At 41.8% G+C, this 24,632-nt stretch overlaps 1 protein-coding gene across 2 annotated transcripts in view; it reads left to right on the forward strand.

Moving 5' to 3' along the window:
* The window catches only part of PLCB1 (phospholipase C beta 1), a 341,408-nt gene that overhangs the window by 200,722 nt on the left and 116,054 nt on the right, over positions 1-24,632 (forward strand). For both annotated transcript variants that reach the window (XM_083856221.1, XM_083856220.1), the window contains exons 4-9: positions 4,525-4,665; positions 10,553-10,632; positions 13,048-13,101; positions 13,674-13,749; positions 18,818-18,918; positions 20,308-20,474. In XM_083856221.1, coding sequence (XP_083712347.1) covers positions 4,525-4,665; positions 10,553-10,632; positions 13,048-13,101; positions 13,674-13,749; positions 18,818-18,918; positions 20,308-20,474 — 619 coding nt within the window. The remainder of the gene's footprint in view (positions 1-4,524; positions 4,666-10,552; positions 10,633-13,047; positions 13,102-13,673; positions 13,750-18,817; positions 18,919-20,307; positions 20,475-24,632) is intronic.

Genomic DNA, 24,632 nt, shown 5'->3' on the forward strand with positions numbered 1-24,632 from the left:
TTTCATTGAAAATTCCCAATACATCATTGCATGCCTGCTCCAGCAACCCAAGAGGTTCTGATTCTCTTGATAATCACCCTGTTTGGCCATGACTTTATCTCTAACTATCAAACCCCAGGAAAATCTTCAGCATTGGGCAGATTCCACTCCTTTTTAAAGGGATCAGAAGCTGCTCTCTGAGATTGTGCTGCAGCTTGGGAAGCACCAGTAGGCAAAGGGGGCTGACCTGCTGCTCCCTGGTGTGTTGAAACCAGCATTTGAGTGCCACAGAACCTCCTGGCAGCCTTTTGTAACTGTGTGTGAAAAAACCAGAACGTTTCCACAGACAGATGGTGTGTTGCAGGTTCTCAGAAGGAAAAATAAAAGTTTTAAGAGCTGATGATACTAATAAAAGATGTTATGGCATTTTCTGTGCTGTGCAGAGCACACACTAATTGGGATGTCAGGGTTAAGACCTACATTTTAATAACACCCATCACAGTGAAAAGCAGGGATTGTAATGCGGCTGAGGTGCCTCTCTGAGTTTATGTTACTCTTATGAGTTCCAGTGAAAAGGAAATACAGCAGGAGAAAGTTTGAGAAGTCTGATTGAAATCTATTTTTATCCCTCTGTCTACAGGACCCTGGCTTATCACAAAAAGTCATTATTTTGCATTTGTTCATGAAAATGATAAGACTTCCATAAGGTTTTATTAATTTTTTTAATGTTTCTGGTTAATTTTTTTCTCTGTTCTCTCTTTATTTCCCATTGATTTAAGGTATATTTTCTTTGATAAGTTTCCCAAGACAGCACAACCAAATAGGGAAGATTTTTTCCAATGAGCAGATAATCCTCTGACCAACCTTAGCCTCAACTTGACATGACTAATTTGATTTCTGATAGATTCTAGAGCTCTTTGTGCTGCCGACACCCTCCTTTATCACCTTCTCCATGTTTGCCTGCTCACAAATTCCATCTTCCTCTGAGAATTTCAGCACTGTCCCATCCAAACACTGATTTTCCTGACCTGTTTCTGGGGAAGTCTTCAGGTGCCTCCAGTCCTTGAGCTGAAGCTCTGCCAGACTCTACCAGACACTTGGGGTGTGCTCCCAAACTTCAGCTCAGGTGTTCCGAAATTACTGTAATCAGTATTAAATGGGTATAATTCTTCTGAATATCCATCAAAGAACCCAATATGTTGCTAATTAGGCTCCAGTCTTGCAAAGAGCTTATCCTGAAAACCAGTCTGTCCACTTGTGAGCCAATGTATGAAATACAGCCTCAACCAGTTTTTCACTGTCATTCCCTAAAATGGAATTAGCAGAATAAAAACAATCCAATTTACATAAAAAAGCTAAATTTGGTCTTGCTGCTTGGTTTGGTTTCTTTTTCCCCCCGTGTGCTTTCCTGCCATCTCCACAGGAAAACCTGCTGACATTTTCAGAAGGGCTTTGATTCATAGAGCACTGATAGTCTTCAAGATGTTGCTAAAGGATATTTTGCTCATCTCCTTAGCACTGTTTGCAGTGGAGGGTGGTACCAAGGGAGCAGAGCTGTGAATCAGGAATGTGGGAGCTGGTGGTGGTGGGCTTTGGTATCTGAGAACTTCAGATCCAAACACTAATTATGACCTAGATCATCAGTTAAGCGTGAGGTTGTCACTGACAAGGGCATCTGTCACCCCCAAAGGGCGACTACACCCATGGCTGGGGTCAACAAGGGTGTGAATCATGTTAGCATCAAAATTATTCTCTTGCACTGAACTTCCAAATATAAACTTAAATATATATATATATTAAAACCCAGCTATTAAAATATGTGTTTTAAGTCTGTGGAGCACATAGGTTGCATTGAGACAGCCCAGGCCATGTGGTACATTCCCTTTATTAACAGCTGCTGGATGGTGGCTGGATAATGCAGTGCTGTAACAGAATGTGTACATCAAACTTTGCTAGACAAGCCTGAAACAGAACAGAGAAATTCAACATTTTAGCCATTCAGACACAGCAACCCAAAGAAGATGGTCTGTCTGATTGCTTGCCTGTAAAACCTGGTGGAAAAATCTTTGATTTGGAAAACCAAATTCGTACTCACATTGCTCAATTTGCTGCTCGCTTCGTGCTTCTAAAGACCAAGCCAGTGCCAGATAATTTCTCTTTTGATGAATTTGCTTGGAAAAACCATCTCCTTTCCAATATGTTTCTTTTTTCTATTCCATGGTGCGTAGCTAATGCCTATCTCAGTCTAACCCGAGTGTGATTCATCACTGAGACATCCCTTGGCCGAATGTAAATACGAAAGGAAAAGGTTATCTTCTCTCTTCTTTTGTTGCTACGATTGCAGTTCATTATCCGGAGTGAAACTGTGAGCAGGGGGTCCAGCCAGGGAGAGGGAGAGAGGAATGACAATGATGTGAAAGGGAGTGAAAGCAGATAGACAATCCCATTCTGTCTGAGCCCACAAAAAATGATGCTATTCCCAGACAGGCCCTTGAGCAGAGGCATTTATCTGTCTGATTTGGAGGTTGAAACGGCAGAGGGTAAAAAGGAGATGGATTCTCATCTCCCAGAGACATAAAACAAAGCTTTGAAACATCCAGCCCCTAAATAAAAGAGAAAGGAACCCATCTAGTAATACACCATGACTGACTTAGCAACTGCAGGGCATTTCTCTAGCTCTTCTCCCAGATCTAAATGATACCATTTCTTTGTCTTTCTCCTTTGAATCCTCTGAAACACAACTACTATTTTTGTATCCCTCGCCTGTTTTTCTCTCCAGTGAAAAGCTGTGATTAACTTGTTTACCCACGAAACCATCTTTGTCTCGGAGCACAATGATATTCACAATTTACAGAGCCCTAAATAGGATTATTCTGTCTGTTCTCCTGTAACACTTGGCATCATACCCAATATTTAAAGACACTCAGCATTTATGATAGACAGCCTTGTACTTTCTTTTCAGTTTCTACCTCATGCTCCAAAAATGTTTTCCTAAATCTGCTGAAGTGTTTGGGGAACACACACACAGCTTCGTTGCCTCCAAGATGTGATATCAGTCAGGAGATACCCTTTAGATTGATGTCTTGTTGGTACAGGATTTCCTGCAAGATCCATGAAAAAAGGGCCCTTTTAATCATCCTAACCTTGTTAAATTAAATTTAATTGGTATCAGTTGGTGAAAATTTGGATAATTATTCAAAAAGTTATTAAATATTAAGAATACCACAAACTGAACATATGCAGACAGTGTGAGGAGAAGGTTCATGGGAGACTGAAATTTAAAGTGCAGCACATTTATTGTGTCAATTTTGAAATAACTTGATCTCTACACAGCATCTGTCATCCCACAGGGATTCTGTTTGCTGGCCATTTTTTAGTTTTGGAAGGAGACTGAACAGTCTTGCCTTCTAGGAAACCTGAGCTTTCACATTATAGGGGCTCATTCCAAAGGACTGAATCCAGTCACCCATGGCAGTTTTTCATTTGTCTTTATAAACCTCACCAGGAAGCCAAGAACCTGTTTTCTTAGTTTCAGACACACTGAGTGCATTTCTTGGAAATGGTGCAGCCTAAGAGTAACGAGGAGAGTCACCAAATAACCTGAGGTTTTTACTCACACACTTGGGTTGCCAGTGAAGCTGAGGTGGTTCAGGCTATTGATAGCTGATAAAAATCACTGACTGTGCCTTTCCTTCACGGAAGTGTTAGGTAGTCACACCTCTGTGGAGGCTGGAACAAGGTGACCACAGAAGGGGTTGAGTCACCATCCCTGGAGGGGTTTAATGGATTTGTGGCTGTGGCATTTAGTGACATGGCTTAGTGGTGGCTTTGGCAGAGCAGAGGGAACAGCTGGATTAGATGCTCTTAATGGTCCTTTCCAACCTAAATGAGTCTATGATTCTGTATTGGTTAAAAACTGGGGGGGGGGGGGGGGGGGAAAGGGCTAAAAGCTAAATTTAAATAGAATATAACTAATAATTTAAATAATAAATGACCTGTTGAATGTGAAGAAGTAAGAGGAGGAAAATGCTAAAATTCCATTATTCATTTTATAGAGTTTAAGAAAGTTAATACTAGAAGTCTTCTTAATTCCTTAGGAAAACTAAGTTCTCATTTTCAGTTTTATCTAAAACCCATTAAAATCACAGAGAATCTCTCTGCTGGGGACAGTAGCCTTTGGAGAGATTGTGTTATTCTGACAAGCAACACAGTTTGTGTTTGCTTAACTTCTGTTGCAAAATAACTGAAAATAGGAATGTGCAGCCATCAGCTGGACAGCTCTGAATCTGTACAGCACCAAGATAGAGCTCAAAGGCTTTGCAGGATTTACAGCAGTGATTTCCTTTTTATTCTGGGTTAATAACTTTAAGCATTTCAATGAGTCATTAACCAGATCAGAACCTAGTGCCAACACGTTTAAAATGTTCAAAATGAACCCAGATTTTCAAAATGGAAGAATGTGGAATTTTTGCACCTCTTTTGATGGAATTTTTGGTGGGTATTTGGGAAAGGTTTGTAATGGTTTCATCATTGTTTCACCTGCAGGATCCAAAGCTGCGCGAGCTGCTGGATGCTGGGAACGCGGGAGGCCGACTGGAAAATCGGATGATAACTGTTGTCTATGGGCCAGACCTGGTCAACATATCCTACTTGAACCTGGTGGCATTCCAAGATGATATAGCAAAGGTAAGACACCCGAGAGATGAAGATCTCTCATATCAAATTCAGGTTTTGGAAGTACTGTTTTGAGATCTGGATAAATGAGCTAAAAGTGGGAGATGCCATGAAATGAAGCACAGTTCTATTCTGGAGCTGTGCCACTTAGTTCCCAAGGAGAAATGTGGAATCTTTTTTTTTTTTGGTTTGGTTTGGTTTGGTTTGTTTTTTTTCAAGGAGTTCATTCAGCAAGATTTATGCCCCTGGTAAGTGTGCTCATGCTCAGAATGTTGCTCGGAAAGCCCAAATAATTACGAGTGCAAATAGTGCTGCACACAAATTTTAACTCAGGAATGAGATGTCACACTGTGGCTCCCCAAACACACATCAATATTTCAGTAGTAGCAACACATTTTGCCCACTGAGAGCCCTTGATAAGGCTTATGGTCAACATCATTGCCTTAAAAAAGTATTTTTCCTTGCAGTTTCCTCTGTCCAACCCACAAAATAAAACTACACTGATTTTAGTATATTTAGGTTTTTTCCTCCTTCTTCCAATTTCTCTGCAATTCAGTTCTGTTTAATGAGCTGGGAACTTTTACTTTATCTGTTTCAAACAGACATTCCAAAGCTTCTCCTCTTTCCACGTCCACTCATATGGGTACACTCCAATCCCAGCCTCCAGACATCCATGCACAGAACACTTTCCACAGAGCATTTTTACATCCTGGAGTTTGCTAGGTTTTGCTAAAACAAGGTTCTCTGCAGCCTGCTGTGGTTTAACAACAGCAAGGAGTTACTTTGTCACCTCACAGGCAACAGGGATTGTTAGACCAGGTGCAAAAAGGTCATAGGATGAAAGCCTTCAGCGAGGAGGGCACATTTTTGCTTGCCAGATTCTTATTTCTGCTAATATTCTTTAGCCAACTGGCAAAAACATGATTTCCAATTTTTCTTTGACATGGAAGAATAGAAACACAACAAGTTTGTAGTGGTTCATGAACAGCTGAGAGCTGTGCTGTTCTCAGTCTTCAAAGTGCAGAGCTCTACAGAGTGAGAAATCTCAATACTGCAGAAATGAAAGCAATTGAAATAACTCTTCAGGAAAAAAAAAAAGGAGCTATGTTTATGGTGGGAAATGAAAAGGTATGCTAAATCTTTACCAGCAGAAATTGCTGTCCCTGATCAAGGAGCAGGGATAATCACCCAAATCAGAAGCTTATGTCCTTCTTTTTCATTTACCTGTCTAGCCAGCAGTTGGTGAGCCATAATCTATTTGCTAAAACAGCACAGAAATAGGTATTTTAGGGCTATTTTCTGTTTGATAATGGAACCCTAAAGTGCAGTGAATAAAGTAATGTTTTGTAAAAGCTTGGCTGCTCTAAATCTTGAGTAAGTCCTACCATCTGAATAAGTAAGAATCTGAGTCTTCCTTTTACTTATAAATGCAGTAGAGCAAATAAATTAATATTTGATCAATGGGGCTCTATGGCCTGGGGATCCAATTTTTAAGGCATTGCAGATTAATTGTGTGTACTTTGAGGTCACGTTAAATATCCTGATCGTTTGAATCAAAATAGTTTTGATCACTGTTGAACAGATCTAAAAATTCCTCCTTTTTAACCTGTTTACCAACTTTATATGAACCAGAACACAGAATTTGGTCTTTATTCACTCTGAGCCCCATACAGTGACTCAGAGAAGTTGTAATAAATAAGTACATCAGGTACAAATCATCTCTTGATTGGAGCTCTGGGGAGGAATGTCAGTACAAGATGTTTTCAGCCCCACACTTGCAAATTTTGACCCTTCTGATGTTCCAGGGTCTCTTTTCAGTGCACGAATATTTTTTGGTTAACCCTTCATTTGTGATCCCTTGTTTTTCAAGTTGTGTGGCAAGTGTTGACCAGACACCACTTAAGGAGGAAGGCAAAGTAATCTGTAATGGTCTTAATGAGGCAGCTAAAATTATTCCATTATAGGGTTTTCTCCCATTTGCAGAGGGTTGCCTTTTCTGCTACAAACTCTGCTTGCCATATCCACTGGCCAAGTTATGGGAAAATTAGGAAAATGCAAGTCTTGGGTTATTCAGCTTACTTCAGGTGCACTAAATAGAAATATCAGCGTGCTGGTTTATGTTCATTCCTTCAGGAGAAAGTAACTGAGGTTTAAAGCACATCAGTGGTGAGCTGGAACACACCTGGTTTGTTCAAAGAATGCAGCTTGAAATCCATTAGGCACTTGTCTAAAGGGCAGGCAGGAAGGTGTGTCCTGGTGGGGAAGAGAAGCAGTACTGAGAGAGCACTTGCTTATTTTCATTTGAGAATGCCTGTCTGGGGTAGGATTTATTTGTGAGCATCCACAGATTGCTGCAGAAGCAGCAGAGGTTTATTCTCAAACCCTGTCCTGAGCAAATGCTCCTTTTCCTTGTCTCCATTCCCACCATGGAGAAGTCCAACACATCAACTTCTGTCTGCTCTAGAATAGTTCATTCTCTTCCCAAATCCAGCAGATTCCAAAGTGAACATCACGTTTTTCCCATCTCTTTCCTCTCTCTCTCTTTGGTGCCTCATGCCAACTCTCTTCTTTCTGCACTGCCAATCCTGGCCATGCAGGCACCTGTCCAGAGCCCAAGGAAATCTCTTTCTCCTCAGCTTGATGAGCTTTGGGTCAAATGCATCACTAAGAGCTGATGAATTCCTCCATAAGTAAAATGATGTCATCAAGGATGATTCACAAGTCACGCTATACTATTCTTTCCAACATACATCTTTATTTTTCTAGCTTCTTCAGTATATGTAAGAACTTGATCAGTAGAATAAAATGCTAAAACAAGCCACATAAATTCACATCCATTTGATATGTTTTTTTTTCTAAATGAAATTCTGAAAGTGTAGAATTTGAGCAGCTTGCTTTGTTAACCTCCCAGCAAAAAGAAATGTGTGAGGAACATTGCCTTCACATGTAGTCAGGCTTGATTTGAAGGAAGTGTTTTCAAGGCTCTGTGCTGCCTTTTCTTACGAAAAAGGTCTCATCTCTTCTGTTGCACTAAATGTCTTATGTTGTCCTGATGCATGCAGGGGAAGAGAGATTACTTCACTGAGCAGCACATTTCCAAACGAGCTCTGCTCATGTGCTACCTGTCAAAGCACAGAACAGCTGAATTATTTGTCAGCAAAGTTCACAGGAGTGGTAGAAGATGAACTGGTGTGACAGGACAGAGCCAGGAGGGGTTCAAATTCAGGAAACTCTTATCATGATGGATGTGACTTGCTTGGAGTTGAAGATCAGAAGACCAGGTCCTTCCACTCCCAGAAGGGATCAGAGCTGGGTTTGTTGGCACTGCTGCAGCTCTGTGTCGAAAAGCCCGGATTTGTATTTTCCTGTTGTATCATATCTGTACAGAGGCTGCAGTGTCTGTGGCAACCCAGGGGCTACTCTAACCTTCCCACAGCTGACTGTTTTCTCTGCACACTGAACACCTTTCCAACCCTTGGAGTGCTCTCCCTGAGCGCTGCCTGCTGGAGTGTGGGCTCTGCTCTCTGCCATGCAGCAAACCCAAGGAAATGGAGCCATCTGGTAGCTGGAGCAGCAAGGCACACCTTGGCTCAGTGCTTGGTTGGTGAGAGCCTATCCAAGGCAGTCCCAAGGATCTCTTTATTTTTTAAGCTCTGTCCTCAATGCTGTTCCCCTTCCTGCCAAGGGTTCAGTTCAGCAACTGGAAAGATGATGTGACCCTTGGCACATCCTCTGATCTTGGCTTTTTTTGGCTGTGGCTCTGGGGTGGCTGGACCCTAAAAAGGGAGAGACAAAGAGCAAGTGTTGCTGTGACCTGGTTAGAAATGACTCAGCCTGCAGGTAGTCCTCAGAATGTTTGGCAAGAGCAATGGGATTGCTTTGGAGAGCCAGGAAAAGCCAGCAAAGGAACAAACTGGACTTATATAAATAATGTGGGTGACAGGCACAGTGAGTTCCCCTTACATTCCGGTCAAAAAGCATTCGGACAAAGAAAAGGAAGAGCTGGGGGGGTGGGATACTCTTGAAGCACCCTACTTCTGTTTTATACAAAATATTTCAGTTTTAAGCCCCAGCAGAAGCAGCAAGATGAAAACAGTCTCTCAAAATCTGTTAAAAGCCAATGTATTTTCAATTTCCACATAGTGTTTTATGTTGCTGTTAATCTCTGTGGCTGTTAGTGTCACAGGGAGAAGTTTGAGCAGCTATTATTAGTGCCTAAACAAAACAGTGTTTACAAGATGAGCCTATTTTGAGCCTGGAAAAGTGAGTTGCCAAGAAGAAAAACAGATGCTGCACTTAATGCTCTCTCTGTTCCAAGAGTCACAGCAAAGCAGTTGTGTTGCTAACAAACCCGATTCGTCCTCCTCTGCTTCCTCTCACCCCTGGTTTTTTCAAACTAGACCTAAGAAGGAAAAACAATTAAAGAAGAAAAAATGGCAGTGGTCACAAGGAGGTGGAGGGGAGGACTGTGTGAGCAGCACTGATTTGCCTCCAGAACAAGTCTGTGTCTGAGAGAAGAAGGTTTCTCTTTCAGAAGCACCAGCCGCGGGAGAGGTGTTATCTCTGCTGCTTAGGGGTGAGGTGGTCAATGGGATGGGCTTCAGGATCTGAGAGCTGGAGGACATCAAAGGCCACTGGAACACTGCATACAGGCAGCCTATTCTACTCTTCCTTGGGAGCATCGGTGCATGGCCAGTTTCAGGAACAAGGGCTGATAGCATCAGGGAAAAAACCTTAGCATATAAAAAAGATGGAAAAAAGCCTCCAACTTCTCAAATCAAACACCTGGTCGTGTGGGAAAATGAGGCTTTTTAGTTAAAACAAGCCCTAAGCTTCAAAGTGACATAAGAACATTTGTTTCGTTGTAAGTCACTGACACTTCCCATGCCTATCCATTTTTATCAGAATTTGATTCCTACCTTGTTTTTTAATATATATTTTTTCTTAAGAAAAAGGCCGAAGAGAAGGGATTACCTCCCAAAGAGTGTGGCAGTGGGGATTTTGGACTTGGACTGTTATGAAAGGAAACATAACTTTAAAACTCTGAAATCTTTGTCAACTAACATAAACAAACAAAAAAAAAATCACATTGTTTGCAAAGGCATTGCTTGTTTTCTTCCCTTTCTTTTAATGGAGTGAAATGAAGCCAATCCAAAACCACAGTTGTGATTGTAAAGGTTTGCAATTAAAAGATTGTGAATAAGCACCAGGTTAGAAAGGGAAAACACACTGAAGCTGTCAAGGAAAAGCTGTGGGAGAGACCTGCAAGGGAGGAGAGCAGGACAAACTCTTGAGAGTATAAAGCTCAGCTTATAATCATGGATTAGCCATGCAGGGAACCCAGGAAAGGTCAGGGATGCAAGGGAAGGACTTGAGCAATGTGGAGCAACCTGGTCTAGGGGAAGGTGTCCCTGCCCATGGCAGGGGGTTGAATCTGGATCCTCTTTGACATCCCTTCCAACCCAAACCATTCCATGATTCTGTGGCATTTCTTCCCTACACGGGGAAGAGGGAAAAGCATTTAGTGAGGGATAGGACCACAGTGTAAGGATAAGGAGAAAAGAGTTCTTTGGAGTTGTATCCTTCTTGCACATCAGAGCCACTAAAATGTTTTCCTGTATATTTCTGCTGGTTGGGGCTTTTTTAGGCTTGTTTTTTATGTTGGCTGGTAAGATCTTGGATAGAGTCAGGACTTTAATTTGTAACAGTCTTCATTTTTTTGTAGCATGAGAAAATCAGGTTTCCCAGATGAGGAGAGAAGCTGTAATTGGAAAAATCAAAGTTCAGACTTTAATTAGTCCCTTCTTTTGAAAGCATAATTTTCAAAAATATTTTGCATTTTATCAATAAACATCTAAAACTGAACCTCATTTATTTATTCACTTTTCTGTCTTCACAGGAATGGTCAGATGAGGTGTTCAGTTTGGCAACAAATCTGTTGGCGCAGAACATGTCGAGGGATGCGTTTCTGGAAAAAGCGTAAGTGGCCCCTCCGTGTCACCCTGTGAGTGTTGCTCTTCCCACTGCGTCATTTTCCTCCCTGCTTCTTACTCACCTTGTCATCTATTGTTTCTGCTCTGGTGGCTTGTCACTTCTGTCAACAAGGTCCTTGTTCATATGGTTCTAAAAAGCCTGTTATCTGTAAGTCATCTAAACAAAAATCCTTTTTGGGGTTTTCCTTGCGAACTAATAAATCGTGGCAGAAAAAAATCAGAATTGGATGTTCCCTGCCCCTTGTACAGTTGTAGTTTCAGCTCTAGGCTGAAGGTCTCCATTTAAAAAGAAAGAATATTCTGGACTGACTTGCTTCTGGTTTGTTTTCCTTTTTGTCTTTTATTGATAACAAAATAGAAAAATGCCAGAAGTCCCTTTTCCTCAATCCAATCTCTCTGCTTTCCATGTGATCCAGAGAGAATTCATTCTTGGCAGAGTGGGCAGATTCTGAGTTGCTTTCCACGAAGTAGAAAGCTTTATGACAACGTTTGGAGTGAAATACACACCTAAAAGGGAAGAGACTCAAATCTGACGTTAGCAATTCTCAACTGATGAGAAGTGGATGGGGTGAGGCAGTTCTGTGTAAATCAGTGTGGCAAAGCCTGCCGGAAAGTGCTGGTGTTGAACTGGGGTGCTCACTGGCCTTTTGGAGTTCTAAAAGAGGTCATGCCCCAGTCTGTGAATTAGCTACTTAAAGTTAGTTTAGTGTCTTCCCCAAACACCTTTTCCTGCTCACAGGTGGGGGCTCAGTCCAGCTAAATACTAAACTTAGATTCCTAAGACTTCTTGCCCTCCAAAATTAACCTCCCCTTTCCCTGGACTCTCTGAGGCTGTGAATGGCTACTTTCATTAGCTGCACCCAGAGCCAGAATGTTCCAGAGTGCTTAACTTTAATCCCACAGAATCATAGATGCCTGTTCTGGGAAGGAGGGATGTGCATCTGTGGGTGTGTGTTTCCTCCTCATGGTGTTTGTTGTGGTGCAGCTGGAGTCCAGAAATTCCTGAGGCAGTTCTGAAGGGTGGATGTTGCTGGAACTACAGCTTTGTGTCTGATAATGGTGTGTTGGGACAGCAGGGATGTATTAGGCAAACAAAATCCCAAATGGATGGGAACATTTGACATTCCCTGTTGGCCCTGCATGTTGGCAGTGGGGAATGTGCTCAACCTGAGCTGGTGACTTCCTGCAGCTCCATAGGCTGGAGTGATTTAGTTCTGCAATTTCCTTGCCCCTAAAATCCCCAGGTGCCCAGAGGGTTCTGCTGGCGGGTCTGCAGTGGGGAGGGTTGGGGCTGTAACTAATGGGCCTTCTCCTACTCAAATCAGGGGAGAAATGTGCCATCACACAGTACAGCAGAGCTCCTTGCCTGGAGCTATTCTTTGGCGGTTTTTCAAGCCATATTAATTAAAGATGAAGTCACTGGACATGCTGCGTGGATTCAGTAGCAGGCAAGCATGGCAATTCTGTGCCTTTTTCCACTAATTAATAAATCACTTGGAAACTGTAAGGTTTCTCAGCTCTTCTGCACAGATGCCAAATCAGTCACTTAAGAAATCTATGACTTTAAAGACTAAATTATTTCCCCATTATAATTAGTGTACTAAGCAAAGGGTTGGTTGGAGTCCTATCAGAACCCTTTTGTTGAAAGGGAAAACCAAACTGCATTAGAGCAGAATGAAGGGTTTTTTCTTTATGACATTCAGTTCCTTGGAGCATTGGAAGTACAGTAGTAAAGAGCTTGAGAAGCTTTTTTCCATCTTCTGTTGTTTCTAACTTCCTTCATTATAGAGGAAAACAATCAATGTGATCAAAATATAGTCAAAATTTTCAAAAAATAGAAGGCAAAATAAACTTCTTTTTAAATAACTGCTGTGATTATTTTTGTTTTAATGTCCCTCAGTGCTGGGAGTTCTGCTTGGTGACATAGTAGCACAAAAGGCTTCAGTTTCCAAAAGATAAATGTGAGGAGTCAAGGATTTGTGGAAATGTTCCTATCCCAGTTATCCTAGTTTTAGCATGCACTTTGTTTTGAAGTGGTGGCTAATGGCATTTTCTGTTGGGAAGAAAAGGAAAGTTTATTAGAACCATGCAGTTTCTTCTTCTTTTGGCAGATCAGGGTAAAGTGAAAAAGCTGAGTCTTAACAAATTAAAAATCTTTGTAAATATTTAAGTGTTGTCACATTTTTCACCAGGTGATATTACTGCAAAACTCATTTACAGTTATCTCAGGACAGACAAGTAGAAGGTTTTTGGTCAGTAACAATTTCCCAACGTTTCATACTGCAGAAAGAGCTGAGTGGAACTTGCCACACAATCAGAGCACTAGCCCAGAGCTAGAAAGTTGGTGGAGAGGTCCTTGAAAATGCTGTAAAAATAAAGCAGGGTGCTTTTCTCTCCACAGCTACACAAAGCTCAAGCTGCAGGTGACTCCAGAGGGACGCATTCCTCTGAAGAAGTAAGTGCTGTTCCCCTTCCTTACCATGTGCTCTCTGCTGACCCTGGGGTGTGAATATGTGTTTGGGATGAGCATGGGACCCCTGTGCCTAAAAGAATCATCATTTTACCCTCTTATTTATAACAGAGTGGCCAGTGATCCTTGGGATGTCTCTATTCAAATGCCCTTTGGGCACAGACATTCTGCCTCTCTTCCCTGGTTCTTCCCACTTGTGAAAATTAAAAAAAAAAAAAGAAAAAAAAAAGGCAAAAAAAAAAAAAAAAGCAAAAAAAAAAGCGCATAATTTCTTTATCTCAGGGACATGTGAAAATAAACAGATCCAAATTGCATATCACTGGGGGAATGTAGAGACCTGTGATAGCTGAAATAAGTGTCTGCTGTGATAGAGGCTGCTGTGGGGTGGAGTTAAAACTGAGCACTGTTGAACTCCCCTCTGTTACTGAGCAGCCAGCAAAGGGAAATAAACAGCTGAAGATGTAACAGGCTGCTAAGAGATATTCAGTCTTTAAGCCCTATGGGCCATCAAGGCATGTCTTTAACCCACATCCCCCTGTTTTGTCCTCGTTTTGCAGCATATACCGCCTGTTCTCCTCGGACAGAAAACGGGTGGAGACCGCGTTAGAAGCCTGTAACCTTCCCTCTTCCAGGGTGAGCACCTGCACTTGTTCACATCAGCATTGCTTGGGTTTGCTGCTCTTTCCTCTCTACTGAGTTTGTTCATGGATGGGTCCTCAGCAACAGCTCTGGCTTTCCCACACAGAAGTTGCTGATTCCCATCTGTGTGCCTCTGATTTGAAGTTGTTTAGGATCAGGAGCACCTGGAAGAAGCCTAAAAGGATTCAAAGAGGAGGCAGAGGTTGTGTGACCTGTCCTGGAGGAATCCTGTGAGGGCATTTTAAGAATAGGTGACTGTAGCACAATTTCCGAGGCAAAGTTTCCGAGCAGTGCTAGCCTGAGGTGTGATCTGTAGCTGGAGATAAGGGACAGGCTGAACCCACCCTGGCTTATCCAAAAGGTGCATGAAGGGAACATTGAAATGCTGTGGTGTGGAAGCTGTTAACTCTGCAGGGATGCCGACGTTGCATCCTGCTAATCCAGGAGCTCCCCTCAGCCCAGAGTATTTCCAGGCTGATACCTCATCCTCAAAATGGCTTTTCTCAGAAGGAATTGAGCTCAAGCAGATGATTCCAGTTAATGCTGGAGATACAGAATCACAGATTGAGTAAGGCTGGGAGGGACCACAGTGGGACCTCTGGTCTCACCTCCCTTCTCCAAACTGGATTTTAATCCCAGGAAAGCTTCTAGCAGTATAATTCCTTCGTTCAGGGGTCCAAGAGGTGGGGCCAAACTGTTCTGTAGTAGAGGTGAGCCTGCATCTCCTGATCCCTGGATTTAGACAAGACTCTGTCCTGTGAGGTTCCCTTGACCTTTGCTCCCCCAGTGGTTTAATAGAGCCTGTTCCTACAGCTCCAGAAGAACTTCACCAGCCAAACCTCAGGCACCCCTTACAGTGAGACCTTCCTTCATAGGTTTGGGAGCTCAATTCAATAAAATTCCAAGAAATGTCAGCAAAGTAGGTATAGAATGCTATAATAATCTTATCTAAAGTAATATTGTGAGGTTAGAAATGTGGAGAGAATAATTTTAAAGACGAGTTTCCATTTAATTGATAACAAACAAGACAAAGTGTGCAAAAAAAATCTCTGAGGCGCTTTCTGGATTTCTAAATCAACTGATTTATTTCTTCCATTTACTACATGTCTCTGAAAAGAAAATTTAAATATCATTTGGGTCTTTGGAAGAAACTGCAGCCTTTTCCTGCTATTTATCTAAGTAGAGCCAGTTTTACATACACACTGCTGGATGCTTGTTGCTGGGATACCATCTTGAAAATGATTCAGAGAACGAAGTAGATCATTTCTTTGCTTGGGATAAAAGAGAAATGCACTGCGTGCTCTAAAGAAAACTGTGTTGATCATCTTGGAAAAATATTGTAGAAGGGCAAAGCTGGATCTCATGGAGGTAACGGGATAGAAGAAAAGCAGAACTTCAGCTGCAGCTCTTTTCCTTTGTGTTCCTGTTTATTTGAACAAGTGAAATTCTTAGCTTCAGCTTCCAGCTTTTCTGCCCTATTGTGCTGCAGGACAAATGGTGTTCCCATAAAGCCTTGGAAGAGCAACAGACTCCAACAGCATGCAAGACATGAATATCAGAGAGTCTTACTCAGCAAAATAACACCAAATTATTCAGAGAATTCATGAAAGTCTCTCCTGGACATTAGCAGTTTAGGCTCTTTGGTTTTTCATATTCATTCCTCATGTGTTTTCTCCCAAGTTTCCACACCTCTCATTGCTCTGGGAAGATATGGAGCTCCTTGGCCACAAGCTTCACGTGGTGTTTGGCTGCAGCTCTTGGAATTTAGGAATGAATCTTCAAGCCTGGGACAGTCCCTCATCTGCCTTTTGCAGTGATCTGGGCACAGGTGCCAGGGGAGGGTGTCCCTGTGTGTGGATTTTTCTGTGATGGGACAAATATCCCCATCCATCAGCCCCACTTTCCAGGGAATTCCCTCTGTGTGTTTTCCAGGAGACCCTGTGGCACAACGTGCAGGCTCTACATTTAGTGTAAGAGGAGGAAGAGTTCTCCTTGCCTGGATAATTGTTTTCATCCTGAGGAATAGCACCAGAGAGGATCCTTGGAATTGCTGAAAATAAATCCTTTATTTTGAATTCAAGGACCTTAATAAGGGATGGATTCTCTGCAGTGCTGAGCACTGCAGCCCTGATTTCAGCTGAGCAGCAGAGCACGATCACACTGGGATGACCCATGGACCTCAAGTCAAGCTCTTTTTCAAAGCATGGCTTTATTATTTTTTCTGGGTCAGAACTGACCTGTGTAGAGTCTTGCAGGATCAAGGCCTGATTTTTGGAACACTCATCATCCAGCAAATCTGCAAGCAAATAGATCTTTAAATAAATGTTTAAACAAAGTTTTAAAAATAATGAATTTATGAGTTTGCCATCTGATTTGCCTGTGTTTTGTGGTGGTGTTTTGTTGTGGGTTTTTTTTTTTTTTTTTTTTTTTTTTTTTTTTTTTTAAATTTTTTTTTTAATCTTGGCTATTTTTGGAAATGGGGTGGGAGTTTTTGTTCTTGTTGGATATTTTTGTTTGCTTTGGTTAAAGGTGCCCTAAATAGAATTTGAAGAGCTTTATTTTGGCTGGCCTTTTGGCTGTGAAGAGTGGTTTTTGCATTCTAGTTAATGCTGAGGTTCACAATGAAGCACCAGTGAGCTTGACTGTTAAAGTAAAATAACCAAGTCTTGAGTCCAGTCTGTGCAAATAATCTGAATTAGCTCTTATGCTGCCAAATACGTAACAGACTGGATACAGATGTTATAAAAAGCAGGCAGGTTACCAGGCAAATCATAAATCAGCAGTGCTTGAAATTAGTAGAGAGTCTTAATCAGGGAATAAAATTGAATGCTAATATTAAGCCAAGCCAGAAACGAGGGATGCTCTCATGTGGTACAGAAGGTTTGTGCTTTGTTCACTGGTGTCAAAAAAGAGATGAGCCCATAAGGTGTGTGGGTGGTTCCCCTGAAGCAGGGATGGCTCAGACCAGGCTGAGTAAGGGGGCAGTGTATTTTAATCCCTTTGGGCAGACAGGCTTTTGGAAGCCATATATAGTTGTGTGAGGTTGTGCCTGAGGTGGCTTTCCTCTCCCATCTAGACATTTGTGTTTTGTAGCACACTGATTATGGTGCTGGTAGCAAATACCTATTAAAAAGTTCAGTGTACTTATGCCTGAAGGCTCGTGTTGGTTATTTTCTTTGTAGTGGGTGTTTAGAGACATGGGGAGGCAAACTAATGTCTATTGATTGGGTTTGAGTCACAAATCAGAGCCTCGATCTCTGGTCGTTGGAAGAGATCCACATTTGTTCATGTGAGCACCTTCAAATCCTTCATAAAGAAAAAGAAACAGTAGCTTGATGGGGGACTGTAGTTCTGTGGTAATTAAAGAATCATTTAAAAGCCCTTGGCTGAGGAGCAGCACCCTGCTGGACAGGAATTGTAAGCAGAGGGAGCAGGGGAGGGCAGAGTGCTAACTCAAACAAGACAATTCCCAAGCTTTGAGAATCCCAGACTTAAGGAAATCGTGAGTGTCAGCACTGAGAGCTCCACAGCTTGAATTTATCAGTGTCATGGGTGCAGGTTCAGTGCCACTGGCAGCCCTCGCTGAAAGGAGCTATTTTCATCCTCTACCCTCAGCTTTCCCACTTCTCCATCCACCCTTGTGCTGGATTGGGCAGTAGTGCCACTGGTGAGTTACCTGGCTCAGGGACTGATCCCACATAAAACACACAGGGAGGTTTTGGCAGGGTAAGTTTTAAACCAGTTCACCCTGCAGCAACTCGCAGTCTGCCAAGAAAAGGAGGGCACAAGGGTCTGATGGGGTCACCTTAGAATGGAGCCTGGAGATGGTGATCCAGACAGAGCAGAGGAACAGCCCAGACTGGCCAATCTGGACAGAAACAGAATAAAACCCTTTTGAGCCTCCGCGGGTTTCAGATGAAACGAGACAAAGCAATATGGTGTCGTTTATTTATTGTAACCTAAAGCAGGAAAAATATAGAAAAGTTTCCTCGTGTGTGACAAAGGCTTGAACAGATGTTCCTGGTTCCCTTGGCAACGGGGCTAAACAGGCAGAATAAATACAGGCAGTGATTGCCCCAGACAGCCAGGTTCCAACAGCCTGCCAAGCAAACAGCTTTGTTCCCAAGTTACCATTCCCCTCCTCTAGTTCACTGCATTTTGGAGCATGGACAGGCATCCTGTGGGCCTGTGGTGCTCCCAGAGAGCACGTCACAGCTTTGGATGAAGGACTTTCAAGTTTCCTGCAAAGGGCTTGCCCAGTACAGTAATTGCCTCCAGTAATTTGATTTTTTTCAGAGAAAAATGTAATGAGGGTGACAGGATTGTCATCTAGAAGCTGGACTAAATTTAAATCACTCTAAATTGTAGAAAGTGTAAGGAAAAAAAAAAAAAAAAACCCAAAGCAAACTTGCAAGTCTTCTGCAGAAGAATATTTTTATCAATTCCTCTAAAAGAAATCTGATTGCCAAAAGTGTTACACTGAGTGTTTAGGACAAAGATGGATGGAAAAGCTGTGCTGCTTGCTCTTGCCCAGAATTGTGGCATCTTGAACATGTATTTGCAGGCAGGAAAAGGTAAAATCACTGCTGCTGTCAGGGAAGAAGTGTATTGGTAATGACACAGTGACCCAGTTTGTTCCCTAGCTGTGTGACAGCTTTGGAAAGATGAGTGACATCCTCATCCTCTGTGACACTGGTGTTCTGCTCACTTAAAAACACAGGCTCAGCACCCACTGGAGGTGAGCTCAGAGGCTTCATTAGGGCTGATACACCTATTTCTGCTGTGGATGAGAGGGTTAGATGGGGAGATGTCCCTTCCTCCTCCTTCACAGGTGCTCAGAAATGAGAGAACTGTGCCTCATGGAAGCTAAAAGATGTGCTTGTAGGGGTTTTTTACTCGAAGCTACTTGGTGATTCAGGGGAACTTATAATCCTGCAGAATCCAGGCTCCTCTAGGGTGCAGGAAGGAAATAAAAAGCAGCCAAAAAAGTGAGTGATCTGTTTGCCAAGAACATATGAAAGTGCTGTATCTCTCTTTCTTTTTTTTTTTTCCCATTTCACAGAATGATTCAATCCCTCAAGACGACTTCACGCCAGAAGTGTACAGAGTGTTCTTAAACAACCTCTGCCCTCGGCCTGAGATCGACCACATCTTTTCTGAGTTGTAAGGAAAGACTCTCATTGCGTTATTTATTTATTTTTCTCATTCACTGATTTTTCTGGGCTGAGGATGGCAAAGTAGGTTGTTTATACTGTAGCAGAATGCAGTGCTTGCCAGTAACTGATTTAAATGTCAAGCAGGGCTGTTATTTAATCTTGGATCAAGGGTTCCTTCTCTCCCAGGCTTTTACCTCCACTTCTGATGGCTTGAGTTTTAAAGGAATTTGTTCCTAGAGGAGCAGAACTGCCAGGTCTTGTTCTTCTGTATTGATCAGGACAGTTTTAAGTTTCCAAGAAAATAAAAAAAGAAGATTAATAAGCAATAACAGCATGGAATAGGCATGAGAATATGTACAATCACCCCCAAAAGCTTAATTAGGACTGGCAAAATAATGCAGTAACTTTTAGGATTTATGTATGATGAATTCACACCATGAAATTAAATTAGCAGCTGGCTACAACTGATCTCATACATTCAGTTATGAGCTCTGTAACTCCTGGTGCTTCTACCCCTTGCAGCAATCCATGTACTTCCAATTTCAGCAGAGCCTGATCAATGGAATCAGAACATGAAGCAATATGAGAGGAAAGCAATTTTCAAAATACACCCCACGACCTCCAAAGCAATTGATGAATGTATTTTAGCAACACAACCGTGCTTGTGTTTCCCTTTTGGGGTTGTTGTCCCTCAGGTCAGGGTTTCAGTGGAGCACAGCCCTATCCCTGTTTGCTCCCACTGCACCCAGGAGAGGCATCCCATTGCTCCCTGGCAAAACTCAGGCCAGGCCTGAGTGCTCTAGACAGCCCTCAGCTCATCAACTGGCCTGGAGGCTTCCTGGGTTTCTGTCTGGGCACAGCTTGTACCCAAACTCTGCTCTTTTCACTGTCTCTGTGAATAGACATCTTTTTGCTTGCATTACAGACCACCTCGAAGCTTTTAGAAAGTTTATAAAAGAAAGACCCACGCAAATTACCAGAATAATGAAATCAGGGCTGCTGATGTATTCAGCAGTAAACACAAATAGCTGGGATAGGAATGCCAGCAGAGCATTTGTGGCAAGCTCAGGATTGAGTTTCAAGGCTGTTTTATCTTTTACTTTTGTAAACAGCTTAATTCCAAAAATTCAGAGGAATGAAAGGCTTTTAGCATTGCTCCAAGTCTTCCCATTAACGCCTATAATGCTGAGCATTGTCAAAGATCTTCCTCCTAGATGTCTGGTGAAGAACCTCTGGCAAAATAAATTGGTCCAGAGACACAGTGGAGTGATGTTTTTGTTTTATGATAGTTTTGTATGAATCTTGTTTCAATTTCCTTGGGAAGTTTCAGACATGAAACGAGATTTCAAGGAAATGTGTTAAAATGACTTTGCTGTTGCTTTTAATTTCTCTCCAGTGGTGCCAAGAGCAAACCCTACCTTACTGTGGATCAGATGATGGACTTTATAAATTTGAAGCAACGGGATCCACGATTAAATGAGATCCTTTACCCACCACTCAAACAAGAACAAGTTCAAGTGCTGATTGAGAAGTATGAACCTAACAGCAACCTGGCAAAGAAAGGTCAGTGGATTTCATACTCCTGCTTACTGAGCTCCTGATACAAAACAGTAACTCAGTTATCCTACATGCTAAAGCAAAATTTGGTTCAAAATCCAGTTGCTTTCCCAGCTGTTGGGATCACACAGGCCTGTGAGGCATCATGTGGTGCATTTTTCAATGTGTTTGGCTGGGGTCAGGTTAGAAAGGATGGTTTCTGTGCTTGCTTTGCAGTGTGTGTGATTGACAGAAGAGTTGCTCTGGTATGTAACCCTCAGCAGAAACCTGATTATCACAGCAGTTGTTTACCAGCATCTAAAATGTTAAGCTGAAGGAAAAAATCAGGGACAGTTGGAACTAAGAGCATGATAATTCTATCATTTAATAATACTATTAAGTCTAGTCCTCTGCTTTTGGATAAAGCGGTGTACAAGGCAAGATATGAGATCAACTCAGTGTATTTCATGTTATAGTCACAGAAAATTCCCTTTTGAACATCTCAAGTGTTGTCAGGACTTTGCTGGGCATTTTGCCAAAATCAGTGAAAGAACTCCTGCACAAATCTCTGCAGATTTTTGCTACCACCACAAGTCTTAAAATAGCATTCAGTTTGTATCTGTATCTCGTTTTATTCCAATCCACATATCCTAATGACTAGCCCAGCTTTTGATGTGTTCACACCTTAGAAATTTCAGAGGCATGGAAGTCTCCTGAAAACCAGATGTAATATGAAAAAAGATTGTTTGGTCCAGAGATTGTGGATCAAAAAAGTCAAAGAAGACCCAACAGTCTAGAGATTAACTGAAGGCACTCCCACCTCCCTCTGGAAGCCTTCTCACCTAATGTCTTCCTGAAGGAAATCAATGTCACAATCAATGTCTCTCAAACACTTCTAATTTTTCTCTTAAGGCCTCTTACTTTTCTAGTCCAATCAAACTGAGGTTTTGCTGGAGGGTTAAATCCTCCTTCTTTGCCATATTTATGCAAACTGCCTTTGACGTCAGTAGGGAGAGTACCTTGAGTAAATGGAAACATGTTGTGACCTCCTTTCTCATCTGTGCAAATATTAGAGCTGTGCTCTGTGCTTACCTTATTTCCCACCAGCAGCAGGAAAATCTGATACCTAAAAGATCATTCTTGTTACCCAAATATTAGCACGTCATATTAACCAAATAAAGGATTTATTAGAAGGAGTTGGGCTGGTGTGCCAGCAGAACGCCAAGAGTCAAAATGGAATCACCTTCTGACTGGCAATAAGGAGAAAACATGAAGCAGAGCCCAAGAAGAAGGGTGCTGTGGTGGTGTTTGCTACCACCCTCCAATGGGGTCTGTAGGACACCTTCAGCTTCACCCTGTTTACCTTGGTGCACACATTTGCTGCAGATATTTGCTGTTCCATAGGTGCCTCTCTTCTGGCTGTGATTTATGTTCCTCTTAAAGAATCAATTCTCTCTGAAGATGCTAATTTGAGCAAGGGAAAGGCAGATCATAGAGAGTTAATTCTTTCCTTGGGATTGTTGTAGGGGTTTTTTTCCCTTTTCAGGTTTGTGTACTGGGTTCCAGCTGGCACAACCTGAGAATCACCTCTGTGCTGAAGACACCATCTCCCTGTCTGGCAGCTGAGCTGCAGGAACTGGCACATGTTCCAGTGCAAATCCCAAGCTTACTGCCTTAAAATGACAGGAATTGGCTAATCAGGAATGACACAATATTTTCTGTGCATCTGCTCCGAGTTGGGAGTGCAATTCACTGTATATTAAATGAAGTGTAGGTGTGCATTCATTTCTACACTCATGGAATAATTTTCAAAAAATGCTTCATGTCTGTAAAATGTCACCAATATGTAACCACATATTTAGAGCAGTGATTTAACCTTTTAATATGATGTTCTGTAAAAGGAATGATCACCCAGGCTTCCTGCTACCAGGGTTGTTGAAGTGAAAGGGTTGTTGAAGTGAAGTCCAGACAGATTTTGGCCAGAAATATGAACGCAGGTACCTGGGCAACCTCCAAAAGTGTGCTGCACATGCTTCTTAGAAAATAAAATTTCATGCATTGAAAAGTTCTTCTAAATAAAATCAGGGATTTTTTTTTTTCCTTAAAAACGTAAATCCAAATTCATGAAGTGGAAGCTGTATACAGCACCTGACTCCTTGCTCCCTGTTCAGATAGTACTAGATCTTCACTTGTCTGATGATTGTTCTTCCTAATTTCCTGTCTGAGTTCATTGTCTGTGCACATCCACTGTACTGCAATATTGTCTTCTAATTATTCTCTCATAGCTAATTAAATGAATTTCTAGTGAGTTGTGCTGTCTCTCAACTTTCACAGCACTATTCAAATGCTTTTGGGATCTCATAATTCCCCTGGTCACTATTGTAGCCCTTTAGTTGTGCCTGTTGCTGCTCACCTACACTATTTTCAGCACAGTAAGCAAGAGCTGTCCATAACATTTTAAATATTTGCAGCTCCTCGGGTACCTGGTAAAATCTAATGCTGGTGTTGTTGCTGGTGAAGTTCTTTAGGTTACAAAGTTCTGAGTTAAAATCCTGTCTGTGCTCCTGCTTGTCACTGATGTATTTTAGGTGTATTTATTGCAGGGATACGGTGGAGCTTTTGCAAAATCAGCAGATAGGCGGGCCTAACATCTGCATAGGTTAAGTGTCTGGAGTAGTGTTTTACTGTGGTTCAGGTAAGCTGCTGTGATTAATGCTTTGTGTCGTGCAGTGAAGGAGATTAATTCACTGTAGAACGTGTTCCCTTATCAGGTGGAAGCAGGAGGAAGTCCCTGGTAGTGCTGAGCAGCCTCTCCCTGTCAGCAGGAGTGTGCTGGGGGCTGTGAGAACTGGAGAAGAATTTACCATGTATATTTCTCCCATTCTGCAGAAACATGCTGGTTCTTCCTTTGCTTAATGATGCAATTCATTTCTAAAAGTTTCTGAGTTCAAAAGCAGCTTTGGGAGCTCAAATCCCAATGTCTCAGTTTAAACCTTTCATTCTGAAACCAGATAAGTGCTCTGGAAACCATAGAGCCACAGCCCTGGCTCTGGGGGCATCCTGTGTCTCTTCCACACTCCGAGCATGCCCTAACCCTAACCCACGAACCAGGCTAGAAATAAAAACAGGGAAGAACACAAACCCAAGGTCTGCTAGAGAAAAGAGGTGTGAAAAAAGCTAAAGCTATAAAATGTGTGTTTCCACTATCGTCCTTGGAGGGAGCAAGACAAGGGTTTGGTTATTATCAGCCTTTATTTTTAGAGTGGTTTTTCTGGTGGAAGATTTAAAAATAGAGTGTGAAAGTGCTTTAAGTAATGGCATAAAGATGTTGATTTTATTTTTCCTCTTAAGAGTGCATTTATTTAAATATTATCTCTGCTTCTTTCATTTTAAAGGGCCAAACCTTTAAATCTGCACAGAGGAAAAGAGCTTTGCTTTTACATTTCATAGTGTTTCTTTCTCCAGATTTTCTCTGTATCCATTTGCTGTGTGTCAGCTTTGGTTAGACATGTACTTAGAAGGATTGTAGAGGAGCTGGTTGCATGACTCTCTCCATGAATTCCAATATTAATCCTGTTTTACAGTGCACATTTATTGGTAGTTGTCGCGCCGAGTTTTTCTTAGGTAATAAAATAAATTAAGCAATTATAGATAGATTTAATTTTATGCAGCATCTATCGTATATGTATTTTTCCCATGGCAGCCTTAACAACAGACAGTATTCACTCCAGCATAAATGCGTTTTTCCTCCTTTAAACTTCTATGCAATTTAAACATTTTCACCCCACTGCATTAAATTCACCTTTTAGTAACTGCTTAAGAGTAATTACACATTGGATTCTTTTGATGGCAGAAGGGGGTCATTTCCTAGGTAACAGATTTTAATGGCAAAAACAAGCACCCTGTAGCCATGGCTCTACTTTTAAGACATACTTCAGGATATTTAAAGCATAAATTCTGATGTATAAGTCATTCAGGCAAATGGTTGGGCCTTCTGGTAAGAAACATTTGTAGGAAGTGTTACAAAACAGTTGAAATTCTTTGGCCTCCCAACTGTAACACTGGAAAATCAGAATACTCACCCAAAAGCTCATTATCTTTGGGCCTGTCAGTGTTTTCCATTCCAGTTGTACAAGAGAAGAGCTCTCTGCACTGTTTCTGTCTCAAATATTGACAGAACAATAG

This window comes from Zosterops lateralis (assembly GCF_965231275.1).
Source record: "Zosterops lateralis genome assembly, chromosome: 3".
In the NCBI taxonomy this organism is placed as follows: domain Eukaryota; kingdom Metazoa; phylum Chordata; class Aves; order Passeriformes; family Zosteropidae; genus Zosterops; species Zosterops lateralis.